This window comes from Pleurodeles waltl, chromosome 2_1 (assembly GCF_031143425.1).
Source record: "Pleurodeles waltl isolate 20211129_DDA chromosome 2_1, aPleWal1.hap1.20221129, whole genome shotgun sequence".
In the NCBI taxonomy this organism is placed as follows: domain Eukaryota; kingdom Metazoa; phylum Chordata; class Amphibia; order Caudata; family Salamandridae; genus Pleurodeles; species Pleurodeles waltl.
In genome coordinates, this window is record NC_090438.1 from 193,987,741 (window position 1) to 194,011,610 (window position 23,870).

Here is a 23,870-nt window from a genome sequence, read left to right on the forward strand (position 1 = left end):
CACAGTGCTGCATGCTAGCATGATATAGGCTAGGGGTGGGTTAAGCAGTGCAACTAAACATTAGTGAGCCCAGAGGCCCCACCCTAGGGACACAGGTAAAAAGACCTCTCCACACTACTCATCATCATTACTAAAACACTATATACTGCCACCACTGCGCTAATGCTACTTCACTGCTGGTAAGGGCAGTAGATCTTTACCATTGGGAGGGTAGCACTCTGGGTGCCCCTCCCGGTCTAACCAGAGCACGATCCATAAAAGACAGGCCTAGGTCATGGTGCACATGCATAACCTGTGTTCACTCATGGCCAGATTTCAGCAACAGGCCTCCATATACTGTTGCATCTGAGGCACTCAGGCAAAGGTGCACGGTCATCCCAACAGAGTCACACACAGCTTTCTTATAAAAGGAGAATGATTTGCTACTAGTTAAAATAAATACCCTCGAAAGTATTCACTTTTGAGCCGGCGGTTTTGCTTGCTGCTTTGACTCAGTGTTCTTGCCCCAATATGAGGCCTTGTCCATTTTCTAAACCGTTAGCAAAAAGGAGACATTGCAAATTCAAGTAGGCCTCGATAATAGCAGGATGCTCCACTCCAGGCCTTCTTAACTTACCGACACTAGAAGGAACTCGTGATTTCCCCCACATTTTACCCACGTTTTTTTGCATGAATTGCACAGTAAGGCATCGCCTTCTAGTATTAGCACTGTGGTGGGTGGAGTATTGAATGGAATCTGAATTCTCCTTTTTATTTTGATAAATAAATGAAGCAGTAATATACCACTGGTGCAAAGTCATATGAGTGATTTTCTATTCAGTGGTCATCAAACAAATGTATAGCCCCTAAGCAAAATAGTCCTTTTATAAAAGTTATTAAAGCTCAATTTGTTAGAGGAAGGTTTTCTGCTCTCTTTGAACGACACCACTGAAGGAATGATGTGATTGTGTAAGTCCTAAAAATAAGGGTTTAGGAGCCTCTGGTGTTGCCAACAGCAGATGAAAGATATTTTTATGCCATTAAAAATTAGAACATAACAGACTTCTAGGAAATGCATTCTCGTACAATGTTGCTGCTTTGACTAGTATTATTAAGACCAGGCTGCCACTTGTTGACGTTTGGTATGATTAAGTATCTTTTATCAAGTTTTTTGTTTCTATTGTTGACAACCTAATCATCTAAGTTGCTTACGTCAAGTGGTGCACAGTCAAAATTACCTATATTGCTGGGTTCACAAATCGCCAGACGCAATATGGCGGCACTATTATAATTTGCCCACTGTACAATGAGGAATAACTGCAGGAACTGGTATTTCTGCACTGATTCACACGTTATTGCGAATTCCGCAGCATTTTGCTTATGTTCATTTTGCCAAGGTTTGTCAGATGAATTGTGTGCAAGGCAAAATCATAAGGAGTGTAGTTTTGGTGCACACGTTGTAATCCTCATTCAGCCAATAATGCCTTTAATCTCCGGAATCTGGAATTGAAAGACACTTGGGGGGCTAAAAGTCGAGTGCAGTGGTATTCCCAGTGGGTTACTACTCTGCATGATCAAGACTAGCCCAGTGTTGTTATACCTGAATTTCCTGAATGTGGGAACACCAGGCCTGATTTTACCAGTAAGAAAATCCAGTTGGTAAAATCTCCTTGGGATTTGACTGCAAGTGCAACCTGGTGCTGGTCTCGGACCCCACTTGATCTCCTTCTATGGCATGGGGAAGAATGCAATGCTGCCCCTGCAAGTTACTTCCTCTCCTTTCCTCTGCCTCCCAAGGGGCACTACATCATCCCAGTCCCCGCCCCTCACCAACATCCCCCCTCCCACAACATTGGATTCAGGTGCAAATTGAAATAGGCCAAATTGGAGACATCCCCTGAGTACCTTGCTGTCCTCCATTACTGAAGAATTTGTCATAAACTTCTAGGAAACAAAACATGTTGATCTCTCTTTATCTTAGATATTCACATGCCCATGAGTTTTAACATGTACAGGGGATGATACACTTCTTAAAATTATATATATTATTATATAACTCTGACACGTGTTTAACAGTACATCACCAGGTATCACTTTCCTAAATTGAGGACACATAATTTGCATCAGGAATAACCGTCCTTTTCTTCCCCTTACATTTAGTCTTAGCATCAGGGCTAGGTATAGAAATGCCTACTTTACTTACTCCTGAACTTGCAAGTGGGATATTGACTGAATATGAATTTGTATTACCTCATTAGGCCTTCCTCCTTCCTTGGAGTGAGCACCATTGACGAGAAGCCCAGTGCGCATTCACCTGTTGTACCGGTGGTCTTTAACATTGCTACTATGAGCTGCCTCCTCTAATCATTTTGGGCTCAACGCGGTCCTCTATTAACTCAAGAGTATTTCAATAATTTATACATTGAGGTTCTCTTTGTTGACGTTTAACTTTCAGAAATATATAGAGCAAACTGTGTTGTTAATGAGTACTTGGTGTCATGTTCGTAAATCTTTGAAAATCCCCTTTGGCCATCTAACTGTGATTATTGTAAAGAGGTACCTCGGAGTCCAGTCGACGTTCCTTCTTCAAGCACCCAATAAGGGATGCTTTATTATACTCACTTCATCACTTTCTAAGCAATGGACAATGTCTGCAGTGACTATATGTGGAGACCAGCTGACATTGAAATACATTAATTTTAGTCCTTTGGATGACTGCGTAACACGAGCATTGATTCATTGTGCAATAACTCAATGAGTTACACACAACTAACAAAAGCAATAATATAACTACCACAATACACCACAAAGTACAACACAATTGTGGCATTCACCAAATACTCAAAGAAGACACAGGTTTAGCATCACTACATGAGTCTCACAACAGGCAGTGATATTACTTTGTGCAGAGATTAAATTATAAAGTTCAGAAACAGCTTTTGGGAAATAAATTAAGCTAGATTAAACTGCAGTTAATGATGTTTTTAAAGATGAAATTGGAGTCGAGTCACATGTTATATTAACACCATTCCTTTTTTTTATTTGAATGTTTATACTATTATCTGTGTAGGTATGTGATGTATTTGCATAAACTTTAGTCATGAAGTACATATTTGTATGCGGTTATTTACCATAACTTTTGTATGTATTGTGGGACCTTTTCACAAATGTTTTTTGAATTATGTAAATAAATGGTGGAAATCACTGCACATGAAATTACAGGAGGGATTGGAAGAGTGGTTCATAAATGGAAGCAACTGGTAATTAATCACTCCTTAATGGGAGGGTTGAAGGAGGGAGCGCATGCTAATACAAAACTTTCAACCATAAAAGAGTAAGACTATTGCATTTCCTAAAATACACATTCAAACCTATTACTGTAGTACTATTGACAAAACAGCCTCACATGTACTCCACCCTAGCCTTGTAGTAAGTCAGGCGCCACACACGGTCAATCAAAGCAACTGCATCACACGTATATATAAAATAGTGGAGGCAGGAAATAACACTGATATATATGGAAAAATATACATCAAATTGAAATAAAAACGATTTCAAATTAGCATTTATAGTTTTAAGGTTTTCAATAAATATTTTTGAAAACAAACAAAATACAATCACAAATAAAATAATACATAACTTGTGTCCAAGATTGTGACACAGTACACACAATAGATACTGTAATAGAAGGGTTAAGAAAAATTAACAGTAATTTAATTTAATATGAAAAAAGTGTTTAAAATAAGAATTGAAAAAATGAAAGTTAAAATGGAATTATATGTTAAGTTCTAGTGCTGGTGTGCTATCCCTTGTCATTGAGGTAGTCCCAGGAGAATAGGACTAAGGGAAATACAAAAAATGAATAATCTTTTATTTAAAATTACTTTTCTTAAAATTCCATTTAACATCCTATAGGGTGATCTTTTTTTACGGTGGTGGAGCTCTTGACACACAGGTGGAAAGTTGCTAATAATAACGTTTTTGGTCATCAGTTCAGATGTCCTAGGGGTTAGAGATGTGCAACTCTACATCTACGTGTAAATCTACACATAGTAATTGTGAATTCAAACCATGGGGAGATTTACGCATAGGTGTAGCTCTACATGTCAGGTGATCTGCAAATGCAAACTTATCTCCGTGAGTAGGGACCAAAAAGGATGTTTTCAGTTTTGTATATTGGATGCAACTGTTGTGTGTATGAAAACCGCCTGGCCTCTGACTTAATTTTTGGGTCTAGCTATTTAAATTTCAGAACACGAAAAAAGTTAATGCAAAGAAATAGTGGATTGGTAATATTGTGATAATTTGTAAAGGTATGGTGCCCTCTGCTTACTAACTTAATATTAGATGCTTACCTAACATAAATGTGCATATAGATTCACAAAGTGAAACTAAGAACCAAGTGCAGGTGAGCCCTTCTGCACCTCAACTTTTCCAGTACTGAGAGCAACAGAAAGCTCAGTCAATGCATTTCAAACGTGACTTGTAAGACATCTTCCAATTGCAGTGCCGAGAGTAATACACTGCTCTGGCAAAGAATCCTGACCTGCAGCATCCTCAAGCGCCCACTGATGTTCTAGTGCTGACATTACCACGCTTCTCTTCGCATTAGACCTCCACCTCACCTGAAGCATTCACCTCCTACTTTTCCTGTACTGAAACCTACACATACCGCTCGGTACAATGAGACACCTAGGTCCAATGATGCTATTATAGTTCTTAGATCCACATATAGTTTTACCAACGTTCGTAATTCCTAATTTCTCTCCCCAGTCCTTCCTGCTATTTTAATTCTGACATTCACGTACTAGTGTTGGTGTAGCAACATCAATATTCCAGTGCTAGGCGCTCATACAACTGTCAACACACTTCTCATTGCACTTGCTGCAGATTTGTATTGTGGTATTGGGATAGAAACGGCTAAGAAAGCACTAGGGGTGCGTGAAATTGCACAATGGAAATTTCACAAAATGATGTTTTGGTTGCAAAATGTGGTATGCTGGTATCTTGCATACTTTTTTTCAAGCGAGCATACAACTTGCATACATATGTCTTGCCACATACAAATGAGAGTGGTTCGAGCAGAAAATGTTCACTGGCGAGACATTTTCTGTGTGAACTAATCTCCTGTTGGTGACTTGAGTGACTTTTTTTCATGAGCTGCATACCTCAGTAAGAAACAGTTATCCAAAATCAAAGTATTTAATATTGGGAAATGTTGTTATTTTCACATAATTAAACATTCAGGAATCTCAAAACTTTAGCCAGCATAATTAAAATTTTGCCCAAGACCACACTGCATCTCATTTCTCATCTACTGCTCTCCTCATCCACGGAACGAAGCCCAGACACAACTCTGCCAAAGTGCCTCACAACATCCCTCGAGCCAACAGCAGGTGTAGGTGAAGCAACCTTTCCTTGTTGTAGAACCATGTTATACGTTCTCCCATTCCTTTTGTCATTTAGAGGGCAGGGTGTTACTCACTCATTCATCCATCCATCAGCCCAGATCACTTGATGCTTAATCCTTCCTCAATTACCCCTTCAACTACTCACATAACCATACTCAGTGACTTGTGCATCCAGATAACCCCATCCAACACAAAAAAGTCATAAATCACCACAGATGTTCACTAAGAGACACACGTGTCAATTGTACCAGTGCTTGTCTGTGTTATTAAACACATTTCTATCATGAAGATGTTGAACTGTGACTTGTAAATGCTTCAGTGCAAAGTTATCTGCAAACAATTTTTTTAAAATTATGATTAAACTCTTATATGCACTTTTGATTTCAGAATCGTCGAGGCCAGAAAATCTGTTGCATCATTTCAAACAATCAGAACCATATGTTGCCAACATGCAGAGCTCTGTAAGTGTGTGTATCTTACACAAAAATGTCTATCTGCAATTATTATACTTTTGTGAATACTGTCAGTGTCCAAACCTTAGGCTTGTCCCAAAACAAACGGTATCATTTAGACTCAGGTATGCACGCCATAAGCCCACCAGCTCAGCAGAGGCCCTGGGATGCAGTGCCCTGGCAGTGGACCATGTGTCATATTTTGAGATCTGAGCTTGGCTGACAAGGGTCTTAATGATGAAAGTGCAACACTGGTGTGGAAGAGACACTTCTATGACTAATAAATGTTTAGATGGTTCCAGTTTTTTTCCCCCGCTCTGCATTCTGTTTCACTTTTCACAATCAAATCCCCAAAGCAGAGGTTTTTTTTCTTTCTGAAAAGCAGGACATGGTGGACTGCTTATTACTTGGTGAAGGTCTATTATAGCCATCTTAGCTGACCCAAACCGGGGAGTGCCACCCGGCCTCTACCGTACTTTGTATCACCATGCAGCCGAAGAGCCGGGTGCAGCACAATGGTATAAATAAAGGCAAAAGTGATCGCTCATAGTCACTTACCATCACCCAGTATGTGTCTGTGCCCCGTTATATGCAGCACTGTGCGACCTTCAATTAGGAGCCCTCTACCTGCAAGGCGCGACTTCACATTGGGTGTGAGGTCAGTTCCATGCCTGTGCACAGGAGCCACCTGCTGCTGCTTGCTGACAGATATACGGTGTGCCATGTATAAAATTAGTACATCACAAAGCTCAATCTTTTGAAGTGCCTAATTAAGTGGCAACGCAAGGGGTGGCTCTTCCGCTAAGGCGGAGGAACGTTGCCCTGCTGCTTTGAGCAGAAAAATAAAATGATAATAAAGGATCGTTATTATAATTTTATTTTTAGCTGAGCCAGCAGGATAGGGCGTGGCTGGGCTGGAGGGGGCTGGAGGGAGAAGAGGTTTGTGCATCTTAAGTGTGCATGTCTGTTTGGCCAAACAGACATGCGCACTTTGCGTTTCTCCACCCAGCTGTATTTCACAGCTGGTGGAGAAATTGCACAGGGTGCCACTTCATCTGTGAGTGCCGAAGCAGGGAGCTCACACCAATCCCAACGTTTCTGTCATGTTGGTGGCAGCAAGGTCGTGATTGACTGAGGGGAGTATGGAAGCCTGTTTGCTTTCGGACGAGAAGGATGGAGGAGACAAACGCATCTTCGACCTCAACAGGTAAGTGTTTTTTTTTTTTTTTAAATGTACATTTTTTTTTCTATCCCCGCCTGCCAACCCCGTTCAGTGGCAGTCACCACAGGGCATCACACAGCAATAACTAGTTAAAAGAATAAGACCGTTGTGAAGTATCTCTTGCAACACATGTCTAACACCGAACAGAACACCTCGCAGGAACTTGGCGACCCTGAAGTTGAAAAGGGGGTGATCCGAATATTGAACCCAAAGATGTCTGCCCAGCAACAAGATTCAGCATCTCCTGCCCCCTAACGGTGCACGCACATGTCAATCACAGCACTGCCGTCAATTAGTCAGTTAGTTGACACACCAGGCCACGCTGGCGCCAATGGCTAGAGCACCTCCAACACTACTTCCGCCCACACAAAACTGACGGGGTGGTGAAAAGGTGCATGATGCTGCATGTAGGCGCCACAGAGTTGTATGAGTTTGAACACCCCCAAACAAGGGAAGTGACAATTATATCAATGCTGCTGTGCAAGCCCTCAACCGACCCTTTGACCCACCTGGCCTCTACCATACTTTGTAGCACTCATGCAGCCAGAGGGTTAGGCACGGCCTTATGGTATAATAAAGGCCAAGGTGATAACTGGTGGTCACTTGGCATCACCCAGTATATGTGTCTGTTCCCTGTTATTTGCAGTGGTGCAAAACCTCCAATTGGCGACCCTCTGCCTCCAAGGCACTACCTGACACATTGGTTGTCTGGTCCACAGTTCTTCCAGCGTCGGAGGCTGCCAAGACTACATAGACAGAAACACAGTGATTTCCCCATATCCAAATTGGGCATGTGAATGCAAGGCTGGTGTATGGGGCTGCACCATTTTGTGGTGGGACGGGCATCTGCCAACCTCTAAATAAATAGTCCTTATCCTTAACAAATAAAAGTAAGAAAATTGGAGTATGTGGGCTATTACTCAGTGCTAATAAAAGTTGTCAAATAAAATCATCCCTCAGTGCTAATAAAATTTGTAGTAATCCTCCGGTCCAGCCCAATATTAAGCAAATCTTCAAATAACACAGGCAACATATTTGTGAGTCTCTGTGAGCTTTCAAAAGAAGACTCACATCTGTCCCCTTTAAAAGATATAAGACACTTTATTGTAACATTGTAAGGGTCAGGCGGTAAAATTAACATATTTGCACATTTGTCAGTGAACATGTTTATTCTTTGATCTGTAGCTGCAAATGTTGGTGCAATATTTGAAAACCAGTGCCTTTTCCTTGTTTGCTTTCAAGCCAGCTAACTATAGCTAAATTATTGTAAAATATTAATTATTAAATATAGCTAGATTTTTTAAAAGTATGTGTGAGATAATTTCCCCCAGTGAATATTCGTCAGCCTGAACAAATACAGATTAGCATGATTTGAACAGGCGACTACCTCCCAAGTCCTGGGGCATAGTTTAGTGAAAAAAGTTAGAGGGGTGTGAGTCTCAGTTTTCTCAACTAGCAACATGGTGGACCCAAATGAAAAGAGTAGCGAAGGGCTGAGGTCAATGAACAGCAATAACAGACAAGCTTTGGGGCATTAGTTTTAAGGTATTGAGTAAAGCAAGGACATTCTTGGTAGCAATAATATAATCTTAAACTACAACAAGTTAACATAGTACTCAATGTGTTTATTATGTAAAACAAAGCTGCACATTTTCAAAATAACTGGCAGTGACATAGTGAATCCAAATGTAATTAAAAATTATCTGATTTGATTCACTTTTATGTTACTGTGCTGAATACACCAGACTAGTACTAACGTGGTATGGCACGAGCAGGGACAAGACAGATATGCTTGATCTTTAAATGTGAACCAGTTCTGTGGAGCTCAATTTTAGTGACTCGGAGATAAACACGGAGGGCTTAATTATGAGTTTGGCGAACACTTGTACGCCAAACTTCTGGCAGGGTGGCTGCTGCCCTAATGGCGACCACACCGCCGGAGCTATTACGAGTTTCCTGCTAGGATGATGGGCTGAAACCAAGGTTTCCGTCCGTCAGTCTAGCAGGAAACTGGTGGCAGCATTGTCTCTGGCTTGAAACTGAGCCGGCGGCAATGCTGTTGCCTGCACGGTGCACTAACACCATCGCAATGTTCACTGTCTGCATAACAGACATTGAACATTGCAATGGTGCTGGGCAGCAGGACCCCTGCACTGCCCACGCCAAGTGCAGGGCGGGGGCCCACCTGTGGCCCCCTGCACCTGTTCTCTGCCAGCATTTTCATGGTAGTAAAACCGGCATGAAAAGGCTGGCAGAGAACGAGGTCACAATCTGCATGGCGGTGCTGTATGTAGTGCCACCCTGGCTGATTGCAACCTCCACCCACCGTCAACCTGTCAGGATCATCAATCCCTGCAGAGACAGTGGAACCCTGGAAGTCTGACCATCAGGGTCTTAATGTGGCCACAGCAGCAGAGGTCCTGATTGCCACACAAAATATCTGAATGTCAGGGTCTTAATGTGGCGGTCGGACCGCCACCGCAGCGGAGATTCTGACTGCCACCCCGAGGTTGGCGGTCTCAAGAACGCCAGCCTTGTAATAAAGCCCTGAGTGTTTTAAGTTTCATCCTAGACCCAGGTCACTGCATCACAAAAGGACAAAAATGTAAAATTAAACAAGAACACTTGTACTTTAAAAAGGGTGATTCGCTCTCTCTTTTTTGTTATTGTCCTGTTAATAAAGCTTATTCTGATGCCAGGGCCAGCTTTAGCACTGGTGGGGCCCAGTGCGACAATCTTTCTCGGTCTCACCTCCCCCCCATGACTACCTTCTCCACAGATTTCCTCACTACGACCATCCAACATTGCCCTTCACCTCTCCATAACCCCTCTTGCAAATGCATTTAATTTGTTTTATAGCACTATTCATACCAGTGATGGGTGTCATATCACTTTACATTACACAAACTATCCAGAGACAATGAAGCATACAAGTGTAAATCAGTCTGTAGGAAATGTTGCATAAAACAATGAGCATTACAAGGTGTAGAAGTACTAGTAGGTAGTATATTTTGAGAGTGATTGGTCTTAAGAAACACAAATGTAAGATTTAAAACATACCATTGGGATTGGCTATACTAATGAGGCTATTTCTATCCAAATCAACCTTAGCAACATTGGGATAATGAAAGAATGGGGAAAAGGCATAACGTTCTAACCTATCCCATGTGTACAAAATACACATAACCTGTTTGTTCCTCTTTTCAGAGTCCAGCTTTTTTTTGCAGAAACAAAGAGATCACGGGGATGTTTTTGAAATCATCAGAATATTCTTCGTCCAGTGACGAGGTCGGCAGCAGCGATGAGGATGATCAGAGCCAGAAGAGGTTGGTTTTTGTTTCACTTTACCTCAAACACAACCAGTGGTTGACGTCTAGTACATTAGTATGGGAACTTTGATCCTCAGAGCAGGGTGGGTGGTCATAAAGTGTAGGGGTGGTGCCAAAGGCATGGCTAAAAACAACAACATATTATGTAACTGTTATGTTGGCCTTTCACCTTCAGTTAGCTGCATATATAATAAAAAACAATTTAATTGAAAAATAAATTAAAGTTAAACTAATAAGTGGGGAATTAACTATTTTACTTTATGAAGCCTCTATTAGTTAATGTGATTTACTGCAGATGTCTGTGAATGTAACCAGAAAGCCGCAACATTGAATCCTGGTTGGTGCAGTGGGTAGGAGTGACTAGTGTATTTTTAGTGCTACGTGGTCCCTGCCTATAAAACAAAGCACTATGAATATGTAAGTCACCATTGTAAAATTCCTGTACACAGTGTAAGATGGGAGGTCATAAAATGTGCACAAATATTTAGGTTTAAGATAAAAACATATATAGATTTTAGTAATACAAAATTAGACTGTACCTAGTGCAAACATATTTATAAGTGTCCATAAAAGCATTCAGTCCATAGCCCAGCTACTTTCACTCTTAAAATACCTCTAAAAAAGAATGAATCTTTGTCATCCCGAAGCTTAAAATTATGCTATCAATTAAAGCCAATACCGCCTTCCAAGCATCCATTACATTTGCAGATTAACCAATTGCATATATTTACATTTCTTCGGGGCAGTAGGCACCCAGCCAGAGGTGCTTCTTGCTTATCTGTCTGTCCCTCTCTTGGTTTCAATACACAGGAAACTCCCTCCCTTCGATTTAATCTGGGACATCTCCATTGACTGAATTAATGGTCCTGGGACGGTTGTCCTTTAACAAAAAGTAGGGGAACTGTGTTTTTTTTTAAATTAAGAACTTAATGCCCCACAGATCCCGCCTATTTTGACCTCTGAGCACAACTATACCTAGCATTCATTAGCATGTTATGGAGATAATTCGGGAATGTTTCAATTAACTATGGGGTTTCTGCTGTAGTTCCCTAGCTAGCCTAACATCTTTGTGCTAAAGGACAAAGGGAGCCTGGCAGACGTTCTCAATTACTCTGGAGTCTTGAGTGTTGTTATACTGGTGTGTTTGACTGTATTTTTGGCCCCATAGGAGAGGGTGTTACCTCCCTGGATCTTAGTGCTCTGAAGTCTCTAGATCTGCTGTATCCATATGTTGGTGTAAAGATAGGAAGTGGGCTTACCATTAATAAGAAATGCATAACACTGTAGTATGGAAAACCCCATGGACCATTCTCAGTTGCTCCCATCTCACTTGCTGACCAGAAAACCTAGACTCCTCCCCACTCTCAAAACAGCAATAGAGGAACATGAATGTCAGAGATGTAATTGCTCTGAAATAAACACAGTGCTTGCTTACTCATACTTAAGAAGTAGTTAAAACAAAACATTAGAATCATGGGATCTTTCCTTCCTCACTTTACTCACATTGACATTCTACTATTTTCATAATGATTTCAATCTCAGGACATATATATTCTTCAGATTTAGTGTGAAAGTAGCTTATAGAGCATTTTCCCAGCATACATACATGCGCCTGTGTGTGTGTGCATGCAAATGTGTGTTATATGGTGTTCTTCTATTTTTCAAATACTCTTACATCTCTACCTTTTAATATACATTGTCACTGTAGAAGTATTCTAAATGTTGGCTCTAGCCAAATCTCTCAGACGAGCTCTTGAGTGGATCAGTTGTAATTACTCAAATAGTTGTTGTGTGGTCTTGACCATGTTTGCAACAAATGATCCAGCTCACAGAATATTGTGCATTTCATTTGAACTACATTGAGCAACAATGTCATTTGTGTGCATACATAGAGGAACCTGGGATAACTGTGAATACATATTTAATTAAGCATGGTGGTAAATCTGGAATTTTGGTTTAGCTGCTATACAAAGAAGTATGTGTATTTGCGTAAAAGAGATGCTACTGTGCAAAGGATTATGGGAAATGCATAGAACACATAGAAACATGTTGGGAGGTATTGGCCAACATTCAAAAAGACCTTTTTCACCTTTTGCGTAAAACTTCTCCTGCAAAACAGCATATGGAAGCGTGTTTATATGAAGGGAAGGAGATCTCCCACAAATGTCATAGTGGTTTAGGGGAAGGTATTTCTCCATGAGGGAACATATTATCCTTTTGAGAAAAAAAGTAAAAAATCCCACAATCTTCCCACGTATGCAGGATTATAGTCCCTCTATGTGAGCAGTCAATATTACTATGCATGACAGAACAGGTAAATGCTTAAAAATGTATCGAAGACACCGATTTCAGGGCCACCTCTTGGTCATTTTTGTGAATCCCAAATAGTTGTAAATCTAGACGATTGCTAGACAAAAACCTGATATGTGTAGACTTTAGATTTTTCTGCAACATGAAATAAATGAACATATTTATACACTGTCCCAGTATTTCAGCATCCCATCACAAAAGGTCAAAGTTTCTTTACTGCAACAACACAGACTTGTGTTCTTTTTCACATCTTTGCAATGTACCCAACTAAAATGAAATCAAACTGAAACTTAATTGTAGTGGGGATTCAACAAATATATGAATATGCTTTGATACCTTTGAAAAATATCTGCTCCCTTGACAACCACAATATTCAGAAACGTAATAACTTAGCATACAAGAAGAGGCAGCCCTTAATTAATTGAGTTAATTAACTTATTTCAAGATGTTATTTCGTGTGGTTTAATTCAGTGGCGTCTTTGTACCAGCAGGCAGCAACTGAGCAATGGAGTGGCAGATCGTTCAAGGACAAGAGCTACAGATGGAATAGAACTGAACCCCCAAAGCACCTCAAACGAACATAAGGTACCCCCGGCATCGTCTCAGAGGGCTATAATTCCCTGGGGTGCAAATATACATCTGTTGAGGGCTGAAAAGCGCTCCTTCCCAAGAACATTTAGTGGAGGGCAGTCTTTACTCCATTAGGGCCCCGGCAGAGTACATGCTATCCGAATCTAGAGATGTACGCTGGCCCAGTGGACACCTCTTACATTGGCAGGAACTGCAGTCCTGCGGATCCTCTCCGACAAGTGACAGAATTGTTTTTCAGCATACTTTATTAGTTTTGTGTAAATAAGAACAAATGCAGCCAGCAGTGAAGGGCAGTAAATACATTGTTTCATTTCTCGGATCAGTTATAAAGTGAGTATAGATAACAGGATCCTTACTGATACATGAAGGATCTGGAAACCATCTTGACAGATACATTCTATTATTTGAATTGCCACATTTCTCACACAGTATAAATTACATGCTTGTGCAACAACTTCCACCCCTCTCCCCCACTCAAGCACCAAGAAAGTCATGCTCTGTACATTTCTATAACTTGGTAAAAAGTGTATAAAAGCTTCAAGTGCTCTTTTGGAACATCTGATCGGTAGGGACTAATGTTGGCCTCTAGATACACCACCTGGATTCCAGTTAGCAATTATAAATCTTCATATTTTCCCTGCAGTCAGGATTGTCCCAAAATCGTGTCCCACACCATAGAAATGGGTAGGTTATGTAATCCCCTGTACTCCTCCCTACACAGTGCCATACTGTCAGCAACACCGCACTGACATACCTCCTCCTAACACTGCAACACCAAAGGTGCGGTTGGCGATTTCCAACCTCATGTTATCTGTTGTTTGGCAAGAAGTAATAGCAGGTCCACAAAATGCCTCTGAGTCTGGTACTCTGGTCTCGGGTAGAGTCCCAGTATGCAATGTTCCATTGTATCCTGTTAGGCTTTTCATTCTTGGCACGGTCTCCCTTAACTTTTTGCCTCTGTTTCCCAGGTTGTTGATGTGTGCCGGACTCTGTTTTTGCTGTTTTTGTTTCTCTGGGCACTTTACCACTGCTAACCAGTGCTAAAGTGCAAGTGCTCCTCTACAAAATGTGTATGTAATTTGTTTATCCATGATTGGCATATTGTATTTACTAGTAAGTCCCTAGTAAAGTGCACTAGAGGTGCCCAGGGCCTGTAAACCAAATGCTACTAGTGGGCCTGCAGCACTGGTTGTGCCACCCACATAAGTAGCTCTGTAATCATGTCTCAGACCTGCCACTGCAGTGTCTGTGTGTGCAGTTTTTAACTGTAAATTCGACTTGGCAAGTGTACCCACTTGCCAGGCCTAAACCTTCCCTTTTCTTACATGTAAAGCACCCCTATGGTAGGCCCTAGGTAGCCCCAAAGGCAGGGTGCAGTGTACGGTTAAGGTAGGTAATGTGTTTTATATGTCCTCACAGTGAAATACTCCTAAATCAGTTTTTCACTGTTGAAAGGCCTGTCCCTCTCATAGGTTAACCTGGGGGCTACCTTTAAATATGATTAAAGTGTAGATTCCCTTTGGTAGCAGATAGATATGTGGAGTTTGGGGTCTCTGAGCTCACAATTTAAAAATATATATTTTAGTAAAGTTGATTTTAAGATTCTGTGTTTGAAAATGCCACTTTTAGAAAGTGAACATTTTCTTGCTTAATCCATTTCTGTGACTCTGCCTGTTTGTGGATTCCCAGTCTGGGTCAGTTTGACAGTTGGGCTGCATTTTGTGATGAGCCATCTGTGCTAGGAGGGAGAGGAGGAGTGGTCACCCACATCTGAAAGGGCTGTGCCTGCCCTCACACAATGTAGTCTCCAACCCCTGGTGTGTGTCTGGGGCCTGGCCTGGGCAAGGCAGGATTTCACAATCAAGAGAGACTTTGCTTTGAAGTAGGCCTACTCCAAAGAGAAAAATGGGTATATGAAGGGCACCCAAAACCACAGACTTTAGAACACTTCTGGAAACCAAGAGGAACCTCTGCCTGGAGAAGAGCTGAAGAGCTAAGGAAGAAGAGCTGCCCTGTCTGTGACTGTGGAGCTATCCTGCAGTTGCTGCTTCTGCCTGTGCGATAGGACAAAGACTGGACTTTGTATTGCCTTCCTTCTTGTGAAGAACTCTCCAAGGGCTTGATTTAGAGCTTGCCTCCTGTTGTTTGAAGTCTCAGGGACAGCAAAGACTTCTCTCTGCCAACACCTGGAGTCTCTGGAGAGACTCCTACTTTGCCAAGTGGTGCCCATCCAGTTCCTGGGACCCTGAAAGGAAAAGCTGGCACCCCAAGAGTGAGAAATCCATGCACCGACCGCCGTACAGGGAAAAGATCGACGCAACTCCGATCTGCGGCTGAAAATCGACACTCGCCTGCAACGCGACCGGAAGATCGATGCCCGGAGCTGGGGAAACGATGTGCAGCATCGCTGACGGAGGCTGGTGAGATCGCAACCTGCTCTGTGTGGTTTTCGGACCATCGTGCAGCTGAATTTCTGATGCAAACACCACTGGGTGTGTAAAAGCAACACAAGGCCTGCCCGGACCCAAGAGTGTTGACTGGATCGACTCATCGCTCTCCTGCGGAGAGAAGAAACTATGCACGCCGACCCGACTAAAGGGGAAACGACGCAAGGTATTGCTTGTGAGTGAAATCAATGCATCGCAAGCCCTTTTTGACGCACCCAAGGTACATTTATACGCTAACAGCGTTAGCGTTGTGTCTAAAATTATATGAAGACTTTTGCATTTTTAGTGATAATTTGACTTGTGTATTGTGGATTTTTATCGTTTTGGTCTTGTTTTGTTTAGATACATATTTTCTATTTTACTAAACCTGTGATGTGTCATTTTGTAGTGTTTTTATTGAGTTACTGTGTGTGTTGGTACAAATACTTTGCACCTAGCACTCTGAAGTTAAGCCTGCCTGCTTGTGCCAAGCTACCAAGGGAGTGAGCGGGGGTTAGCTGAGGGTGATTCTCTTTTACCCTGACTAGAGTGAGGGTCCTTGCTTGGACAGGGGGTAACCTTACTGCTAACCAAAGACCCCATTTCTAACATATCCCAATAACAATGTTATGTTAATGACTTAAGTGAGTCAAAGGCTCCTTCCCAGTAAGACGACAGGTAATGACTTGCCCATTTCATACATCCTCAGTATGACACCGGTCTCTCCTGGGCTCTCAGTGCCGCTAACACCCTCAATAGGTTCCAATCTAACAAATCCAAGTGGAACCGGCAAATTTGGAAACACAGGTATGCTGGGCCACCTGGATATGATGTGTACCTAGTAGAATCGTTCCAGGAGGCAAGGCATCTCAGCAGGTGAATTGCTCCGCATGGAGAGTTCTAGCTATGGGTGTAAGGTCTATTGTTTTGTCACAAGTGAGCATGTCATTCATATATAAGGAGACTGCATTTGACTGGCACTCACACGTGATGTCCCCTCTCACCCCTTGACTGTTCAATCTTTGCACAAGTGGTTACATAACCAAGACAAACAGTAGTGGTGACAGTGGACAACCCTGTTGGGTGCCTCAGAATATTGTACATTGTGTAGAGATATATGCGCCTGTTCTAATCCTGGCCCTTGGATGAACATAAAGGACTTTAACCCAATTAATAAAGGCAGTCAAGAGATACAATTTCTGTAATACTAAGAAGAGGTACTCCCATTCTAAGGAGTCAAAAGCTTGCTGTAAGTCTAACCATAAACAACCGACATTGGGAATGGGAGTACCTGCTACCTCCATAATTTGATAGAGGTGCTTGATATTCAAAGAAGTACTCCTATGGGGAACAAATCCACATTGATCAGTATTTATCAGATCCAGAAGCAAGGGAAGCACCCTCTGGCTAGCACCTTGCTGAGGATTTTGTAATCTTAGGTAAGGAGAGACAGTGCTCTATAAGAGGACAAGTCTTCAGGGGCCCTGCCAGGTTTTAACAGGGAGGTGACAAGGGCCTGTCCAGACATGGAAGATAGCTCCTCGGCCTCAAGAGCAGCTCAATACACCTTCTCTAGCTGTGGGACTAAATGTGTAGCAAACACAGCATAGAATTCTATGGAAAATCCATCAACATCTGGTGCCTTATTTCATGCCATTTCCTTAATGGCCATGCTTAATTCTTCTGTTATGATAGGTGCTGACAATGCAGCACGCACAGCTCCCAAGATCTGTGGGCGTCATATGTCATCAAGGAACCTATCTCGAAGTGGAGGAAAAGGTGTAGGGCAAGCCTTATATAGATTGGCATAATAAGCTTGGAAAGCGTCAATAATTGCCAGCTGCGTATTACCATGTGTCCTTGTAATTGAGATAATGTTTAGGATCGGGGTGGGGGATCTTGGGTGCTGTATCATGCGTACTAGTAGTGTACTGACCCTGTCTCCATCCAAATGTATGTTATCTGTGTAAGTTGTGTAGTCAAGCACTCTAAGCAGCCCTGACGTTTCCAAGTGTATTCTTGCTTCCTGCAATTCTGTTGAGAGCACAGGATCATTTACTGCTTCTTGTTCTAGGCACTAATGTGGTTCTTGTTTTGGCACAGGTTTGTTAATATGGTACACCTGATCCTTGAAGCTGCGGTTATGGACACCACTCTGTTCACTACCTTAAATGCCTCCCATTAGATCAGTGGTGTTGATTGAGGACATACCCTCGGTAGTGAAGTAACTATCAATGGCATTGCCCAGTGTTTCCCTGAATGCTGCATCCTCTAAAGGAATGGCCATTCCAGGGCCATCGCCAATGCATTACGGTAACAGAATGTTTTCCCAAGAGCACTGTCATTTGTGCCGGGCAGAGTTTACAATTCAATCAGGCGTGTAGGCTGTGTGGCTCCGTCAAATGACGGTATCGTCCATCAAACATTTAAAATTTCTTTTTACTTTCAAAAACAAAATCCTGCTTTGGGATTTTGTTTAAAAAAAAAAATGATGCCTACACCATCGGAGTTGTCTTCCAAGGTGCATTTTGCAGTTTTACTGCCCCTTACTACCACGTTTCAATGGCGGTGACGAACAGTGAAGACTAGCGATTTGATCACCCATTGTAAATTAGGCAGGCAATCAAATGGTCAACCGTCCGATGGCCCTACCTCCATTGGGCCGGAGATGGCGCAGTCTCTGTCACTGACATACTGAAGTTCCATCCGTCACTAGATGAGGTAGACAGAACTGCAGTTTGCGGAGAGGGCACACTATCAATGTTGCAACAGGGTACCCTCTCCGTCAAACTCTAAATCAGTATCACAGTAATTGTGTGATTTAATATACACTTTATTGCAGTGCCTGATTCTTAAAGGTGCATATGAAAAATAGACTTTGAAGTGCCTTTGTGCAAAACCCATCTTCTTAAGGACTCAGAACTCAACCTACATTGGCTTGGAAGACATTTAGAGTACTCCATCTAGTATTTACATTGTCTTTATGTCTTCCTGACTCAGATTTGCACTACACCCCAGCAGAGCCCAGAAAAGCAGACCAGCAGCAGCCACCAAGGTCTCCGAAATTTGAACAACCAGAACTATCTTCTCCCAGACCTCTTACAACAGAGCCATCGTTCTGTCACCTCACATAATCAAAAGAATACAGCTCAGATGGCTCCAGGACTTTTGAACAAAGCTGTGAAAGAGCAGGTAAAATATCATCACCAGCGCAGATGGTCTCTTGCCTTGTTCTACATGCAGCATTAGAGGTATAAAGATGGGTCGCTTATAACCGCTTGATATTGTCCTTTCGATGCATTATTGTTTGATTGCATTGTCAAAACCTCTCATCTTTTTCCATTTTAATTATCGCATGCCCTGCGGTCCTTGGATCTAAGAATAAACTGCCTCCTCGCTTCCAAAGTGGATATTATTAATCAGGCATGTCAGATCGATATCTTCATCACAATGGACATATTGGGGTAAAACATAGCCTGGCGTGCTGAGCATGGGGCCAACTGTGGATACACCTTTTTCCTATTGTGCATACAGAGTATTTGCATATTGATCTTTTTCTGTTCATAAGAAACATAGCCCCTGCCAAACATATTGCCATATGCCATATATACTATCAGACTGTGTCATGTGGATCGTAACCCACTGATGGGCTGCAAACCAGTTTATGGTGGGTCGCAAAATTCCTAGTATGTGTTAGTAATCCGATTTTTTATATTGAAATTCAGTAATACATTTAAAGTTTGTTATTTTAAAAATTAGGTTCTTCTAAAACTTTTGGGAAGCGTTCCTCTAACGGATACCACCCCCGACCCCCACTGCCTGGACATTTCAACCTTGTTTTTGTATTCTAGTTAAAATGAGTTTATAGAATCCGAGGTCAGTTGTATAGCGTGATGCTTTAAACTGCACATCCTGTGGATTTATAAGAAACACTTTAAGTGGTAATATCGGGTGCAGCTGTTTTTTACTTGGACAATATCTTCAAAGCATCTAATGCTCAGAAAGTCCTCTTAGGCCTAACCTTCACTGGCAGGAGGCAGCACATTATTCACTATCAATGAGGGGCATCTCATGACAAACAAAACCTATGGCTGACATTGACCGTATTAGGGCATGCATTAAAGAGGAAAATGGCTCAACCTCAAAGCGGACATCAGCAAAAAACGAAACATTCGAGACTAACCACCCAATTATGTTGTTTCTTAGCCAAGTAAAACTGATAAAGGAGAACTATTTTTCCTCCACACTGTATGGGACCTTTAAGGCTAAATATCACCAGCATGTGGTTAAGCAAAAAAAAAAACTTTTTGGTGCAAACAACAGTCTGAGTTTGCCCATCATAGACAAATCAGCACTCAAACGGGCTGATTAGACCTCATCCATTTATATTTATTTCATATAGTCAAACAAATCTGAGCAACTCTCTGTACCAGTAACAGTGGCAGTGCCAAATAAATGAATATATTCCTGCAACAGGATACATCATTTATTTTAATCTTTGACGTCTAACTGAGCTAATTTTACTTCACTTATAACAAGTGCCACTCTAAGGTGACAAAACTGGTTAGTACCCTGTATGGCTGGGGAAAACTTTTATGCTGACTAATGAAGTACTAAATACTAAAATTGTATGTGCTGTGGAAGGAGTTCCATTTCGGACAGAACTATTTAGGGCCACCAGCCCTCCACTCATGTTAATCTAGGATTCAAAGCCAACAGCCCTTGCAACCATAATGGATTTCAGTGTGAATCCCATTTCTCAAAATTTTAGAGGGATGAGTGCTCTGTGAGCATCCTGGTAAGACAGCTGTTAGAAATGTGAAATGATGGCATGTTCCACCCAGAGCCCCGCTGACTTGTTACTGATTACTTAACCAGTTTTTATTGGCACTAACTTTAGAAAAATCTCACTTAGATAGTTGAAAGCATAACTCCTTTAATCCGGACTGATAGATGAAAGGGTAAATGAATTGACGGATGGAAGAATAGGCAGATGGGTGAAAGTAAATATGAAGGAGGAATGAATGAATGGATGAAATTATTCATGGATCTACTCATACGTGGATTGGTGAAAGGATGGGTGTACATATGAAAGAAAATCACTGGCTGGCTAGATAACAGGATGGGCAAAAGCATGGTTGGATGGGTGTCTGTGATAGTTGAATTGAAAGGTTATAAGATTTATAAATGATGGATTAATAAATAGAAATAAATAAATAGAAAAGCAAAAGGATAGATGCAGAGAAGGAGGATATCACGCTCAAGTGAATGGAACTCTTGTAAGGAAGGTTGTGTTTGTTCATTGCAAGTGGTCTATTTGGTCCGTTTGGTTCAAGTAGGGAGCATTTACATTTTCTAGCTACTCCCTTAATTTAACCCACAGATAGTAACACCTTAGGGCCTTATTCACAAAGGTAATAAATATGCATATGTATATTTACTCATGGGTATATGTACTAATACACCTAAGTGTAACTCTGCATTTTTTTAGTAGTCACAGTTTCCGAATATAGAATCAAACCGAGGTGTAGACTTATATGTCTTCACCACTTTAAATCAGGCGATGGAACTTCCTACAACAAGATTTACTAGTCTAAAGTTTTACAAGTACCTTTTCACATGTAGGTGGAGATCACCACCACCATGACGGAGATCTCCCTGTCGGAAAGTATGGGGAAAATTATTACATGTTATTATACATTTAGACAAAATATTAAACATATTTAATTTTAATGTACATGTTAATCTTAAATGTTTGTTTTTAAAGTAGAACTATTACAGTGTCACATCACATTAACTTATCAAATTAAATGTTTATTACAATATAATGAACTTAAATATATTGATGTAATTTAACAACAATACTAAACAATAATTGGAAACATCTCATGCTTGCAAACATTTGTATTTTTATTTCATATATGGTAAACATTGATAAATCATGTGTTGAATCATTGTTTGACTAATTATTGCATAATAATATATATTTTTAACACTTACATGTGAGCTCTAATAAGAGTGAAACACATATCAGATTGTTTCTTTATTTATTTAAGGTTTGCTTGGATGGTATCTTATCAATGTAAAGATATACCTGGAATGGTAAAAGGCATTTAATATTTTCAGCTCAGTGTGAATAGCACCAGCTGATCCTAAGCTTAAAGACTTTGCTACAAAAATAGCAAAAGGCATTCTTGCTTTTCCAGCTCCGCATGGATGGATGTCACTGTGCTTATCCTCTACACTTGAGTTGAGCAGATTTAGAATGTTGCTGCTCTATATAAATTAGCTGCTCTAAACATTAAACCTGTGTACTACCCAGGACTCCCTACTTTTTTTCAGTTTCATATATATATATATATATATATATATATATATACACATACACACACACACCTACCCCAAGGCAACAAAAAAAAATATATATGCCTATACAAGAGACCCTCCGAGAAAACCAAGACCACTTTGGGGAAGAGTGCTGTGAGGCTGGAAGAGCAGCCAGCCAAAACATAAAGTCCAGGGCAACAAAAAGACTAAAGCTCTTACACAAGGGACGGTGAGTAGTATATGTTTATTTCACCAAACACCACTTGCCACGTTTCAGCCAAGCCAGGCCTTGATCACATTGGACACCTACTACTCACCATCCCACCATCCCCCGTATAAGCGCTTTTTGTTGCCTTGGTGTGTGCTCTTGTGTGTGTATATATATATATATATATATATATATATATATTTATATATATATATATATATATTCACAGCGAGGTCCGGAACGCGGAAGCTGTGCTGCAGCGGTCCCGACTGGGTTCCGACAAACCCATGAAAATGCACAAATACTCCTCTTTATTCAAGGACCGCCAGGACACCTCCGAAGTGCTATAATTACATATGAAATTTATTCGGAAGAAATAATTTCCCCTCCACTCCACTCCGCACTTCGGAGGTGTCCGGGCCGTCCTTGAATAAAGAGGAGTATTTGTGCATACATATATATATGTATATATATATATACATAATATAAATATATATGTAAATACACACTCACACATTTATACAATCGCACACATATACATATATTATTATTAATATGTATAAGTGAATATATATATATATATATATATAACTTGCGCCCCCACCATCCCACCATGCGCAGTTTTCTCATAAATAACCTTACTGCAAATGCTGTAGAAGATGTTATGAGTGATGTAATATTGAGGCAATTAGCAGTGCATGGCAAGGGTGCAAGTTATAGTTACATTAGAGCACGAGTTATAGTTACTTGGGATAACCATAACTATAACTGCTGAATTTCTATAGTTTTGTGCATGTAAAATGTGAACCTAACTATAGCGCCCCTGTAACCTTTGTTTTTAAGTGAATTTCTGTGTCTTTTTTATTCTATTTACTAACTATAGCGTCCCTGTAACTTTTGTTTTTTTTCAGTGAATTTTATTGGCTTTTTAATGTAAGTAATATTTAATTACTTTACTTTAATGCAACTAATGCCGCTCACAGTGGCCTGAAGTATATACATCCATTTGAGCCTATTTCGCCACCGTTAGGGTTCTAGTAACTTTAAAGTGTAATTTGTGAATGGCAGTGGTCTTTCTTTGAGGGTGAGTGGTTCATTGGTATATCGCTTTCTTAACCCCTCCATAAATTTCCTTAAACCCCTCACATTTAGTAGCATGTAGTCCGGTGTGCCTCTCACATTTACTACTTAAATGTATATCTACGTGTGCAGAGATCTCTGCCAATTTACAAGAAACTCTCTGCACAGAAAAGATAGGAGAGGCAGAGGGCTCTGCCTGTAGCTTTGCAGTTTTTATATAGCACAAACTTGACCGAAGGTATTGGAACATTTTGCATGAGCACCATTTACATTACACAAGGACACATTCATTTTTGGTAGGCACAGGGAGATTAAGCGATTTTCCCAGAATCACAGGATGTTGAGCCGACACAGAGACTCGAGCCTGGTTCCCCAGCTCCAAGGTCCGCAGCCATTACCATTACAACACATCTAGTAGATTTGTTAATATTTTGTACTGTGTGAGTAGTACTGCTGTAGTACTGCTCTAGTACCTCTGCAGCCTTCGACTCCTGTCACAGAATGGCTTATGTCATCCAGGCTACTATAATGAACA

At 41.0% G+C, this 23,870-nt stretch overlaps 1 protein-coding gene across 4 annotated transcripts in view; it reads left to right on the forward strand.

Annotated features, from left to right (window-relative positions):
* NRK (Nik related kinase) overlaps positions 1-23,870 on the forward strand; it is a 720,008-nt gene that overhangs the window by 517,865 nt on the left and 178,273 nt on the right. Inside the window, exons 19-22 of one of the 4 annotated variants that reach the window (XM_069212387.1) lie at positions 5,778-5,851; positions 10,272-10,390; positions 13,192-13,288; positions 18,721-18,912. In XM_069212387.1, the coding sequence (XP_069068488.1) occupies positions 5,778-5,851; positions 10,272-10,390; positions 13,192-13,288; positions 18,721-18,912 (482 nt within the window). The remainder of the gene's footprint in view (positions 1-5,777; positions 5,852-10,271; positions 10,391-13,191; positions 13,289-18,720; positions 18,913-23,870) is intronic. The other 3 variants (XM_069212388.1, XM_069212389.1, XM_069212390.1) reach the window with 3 other exon arrangements.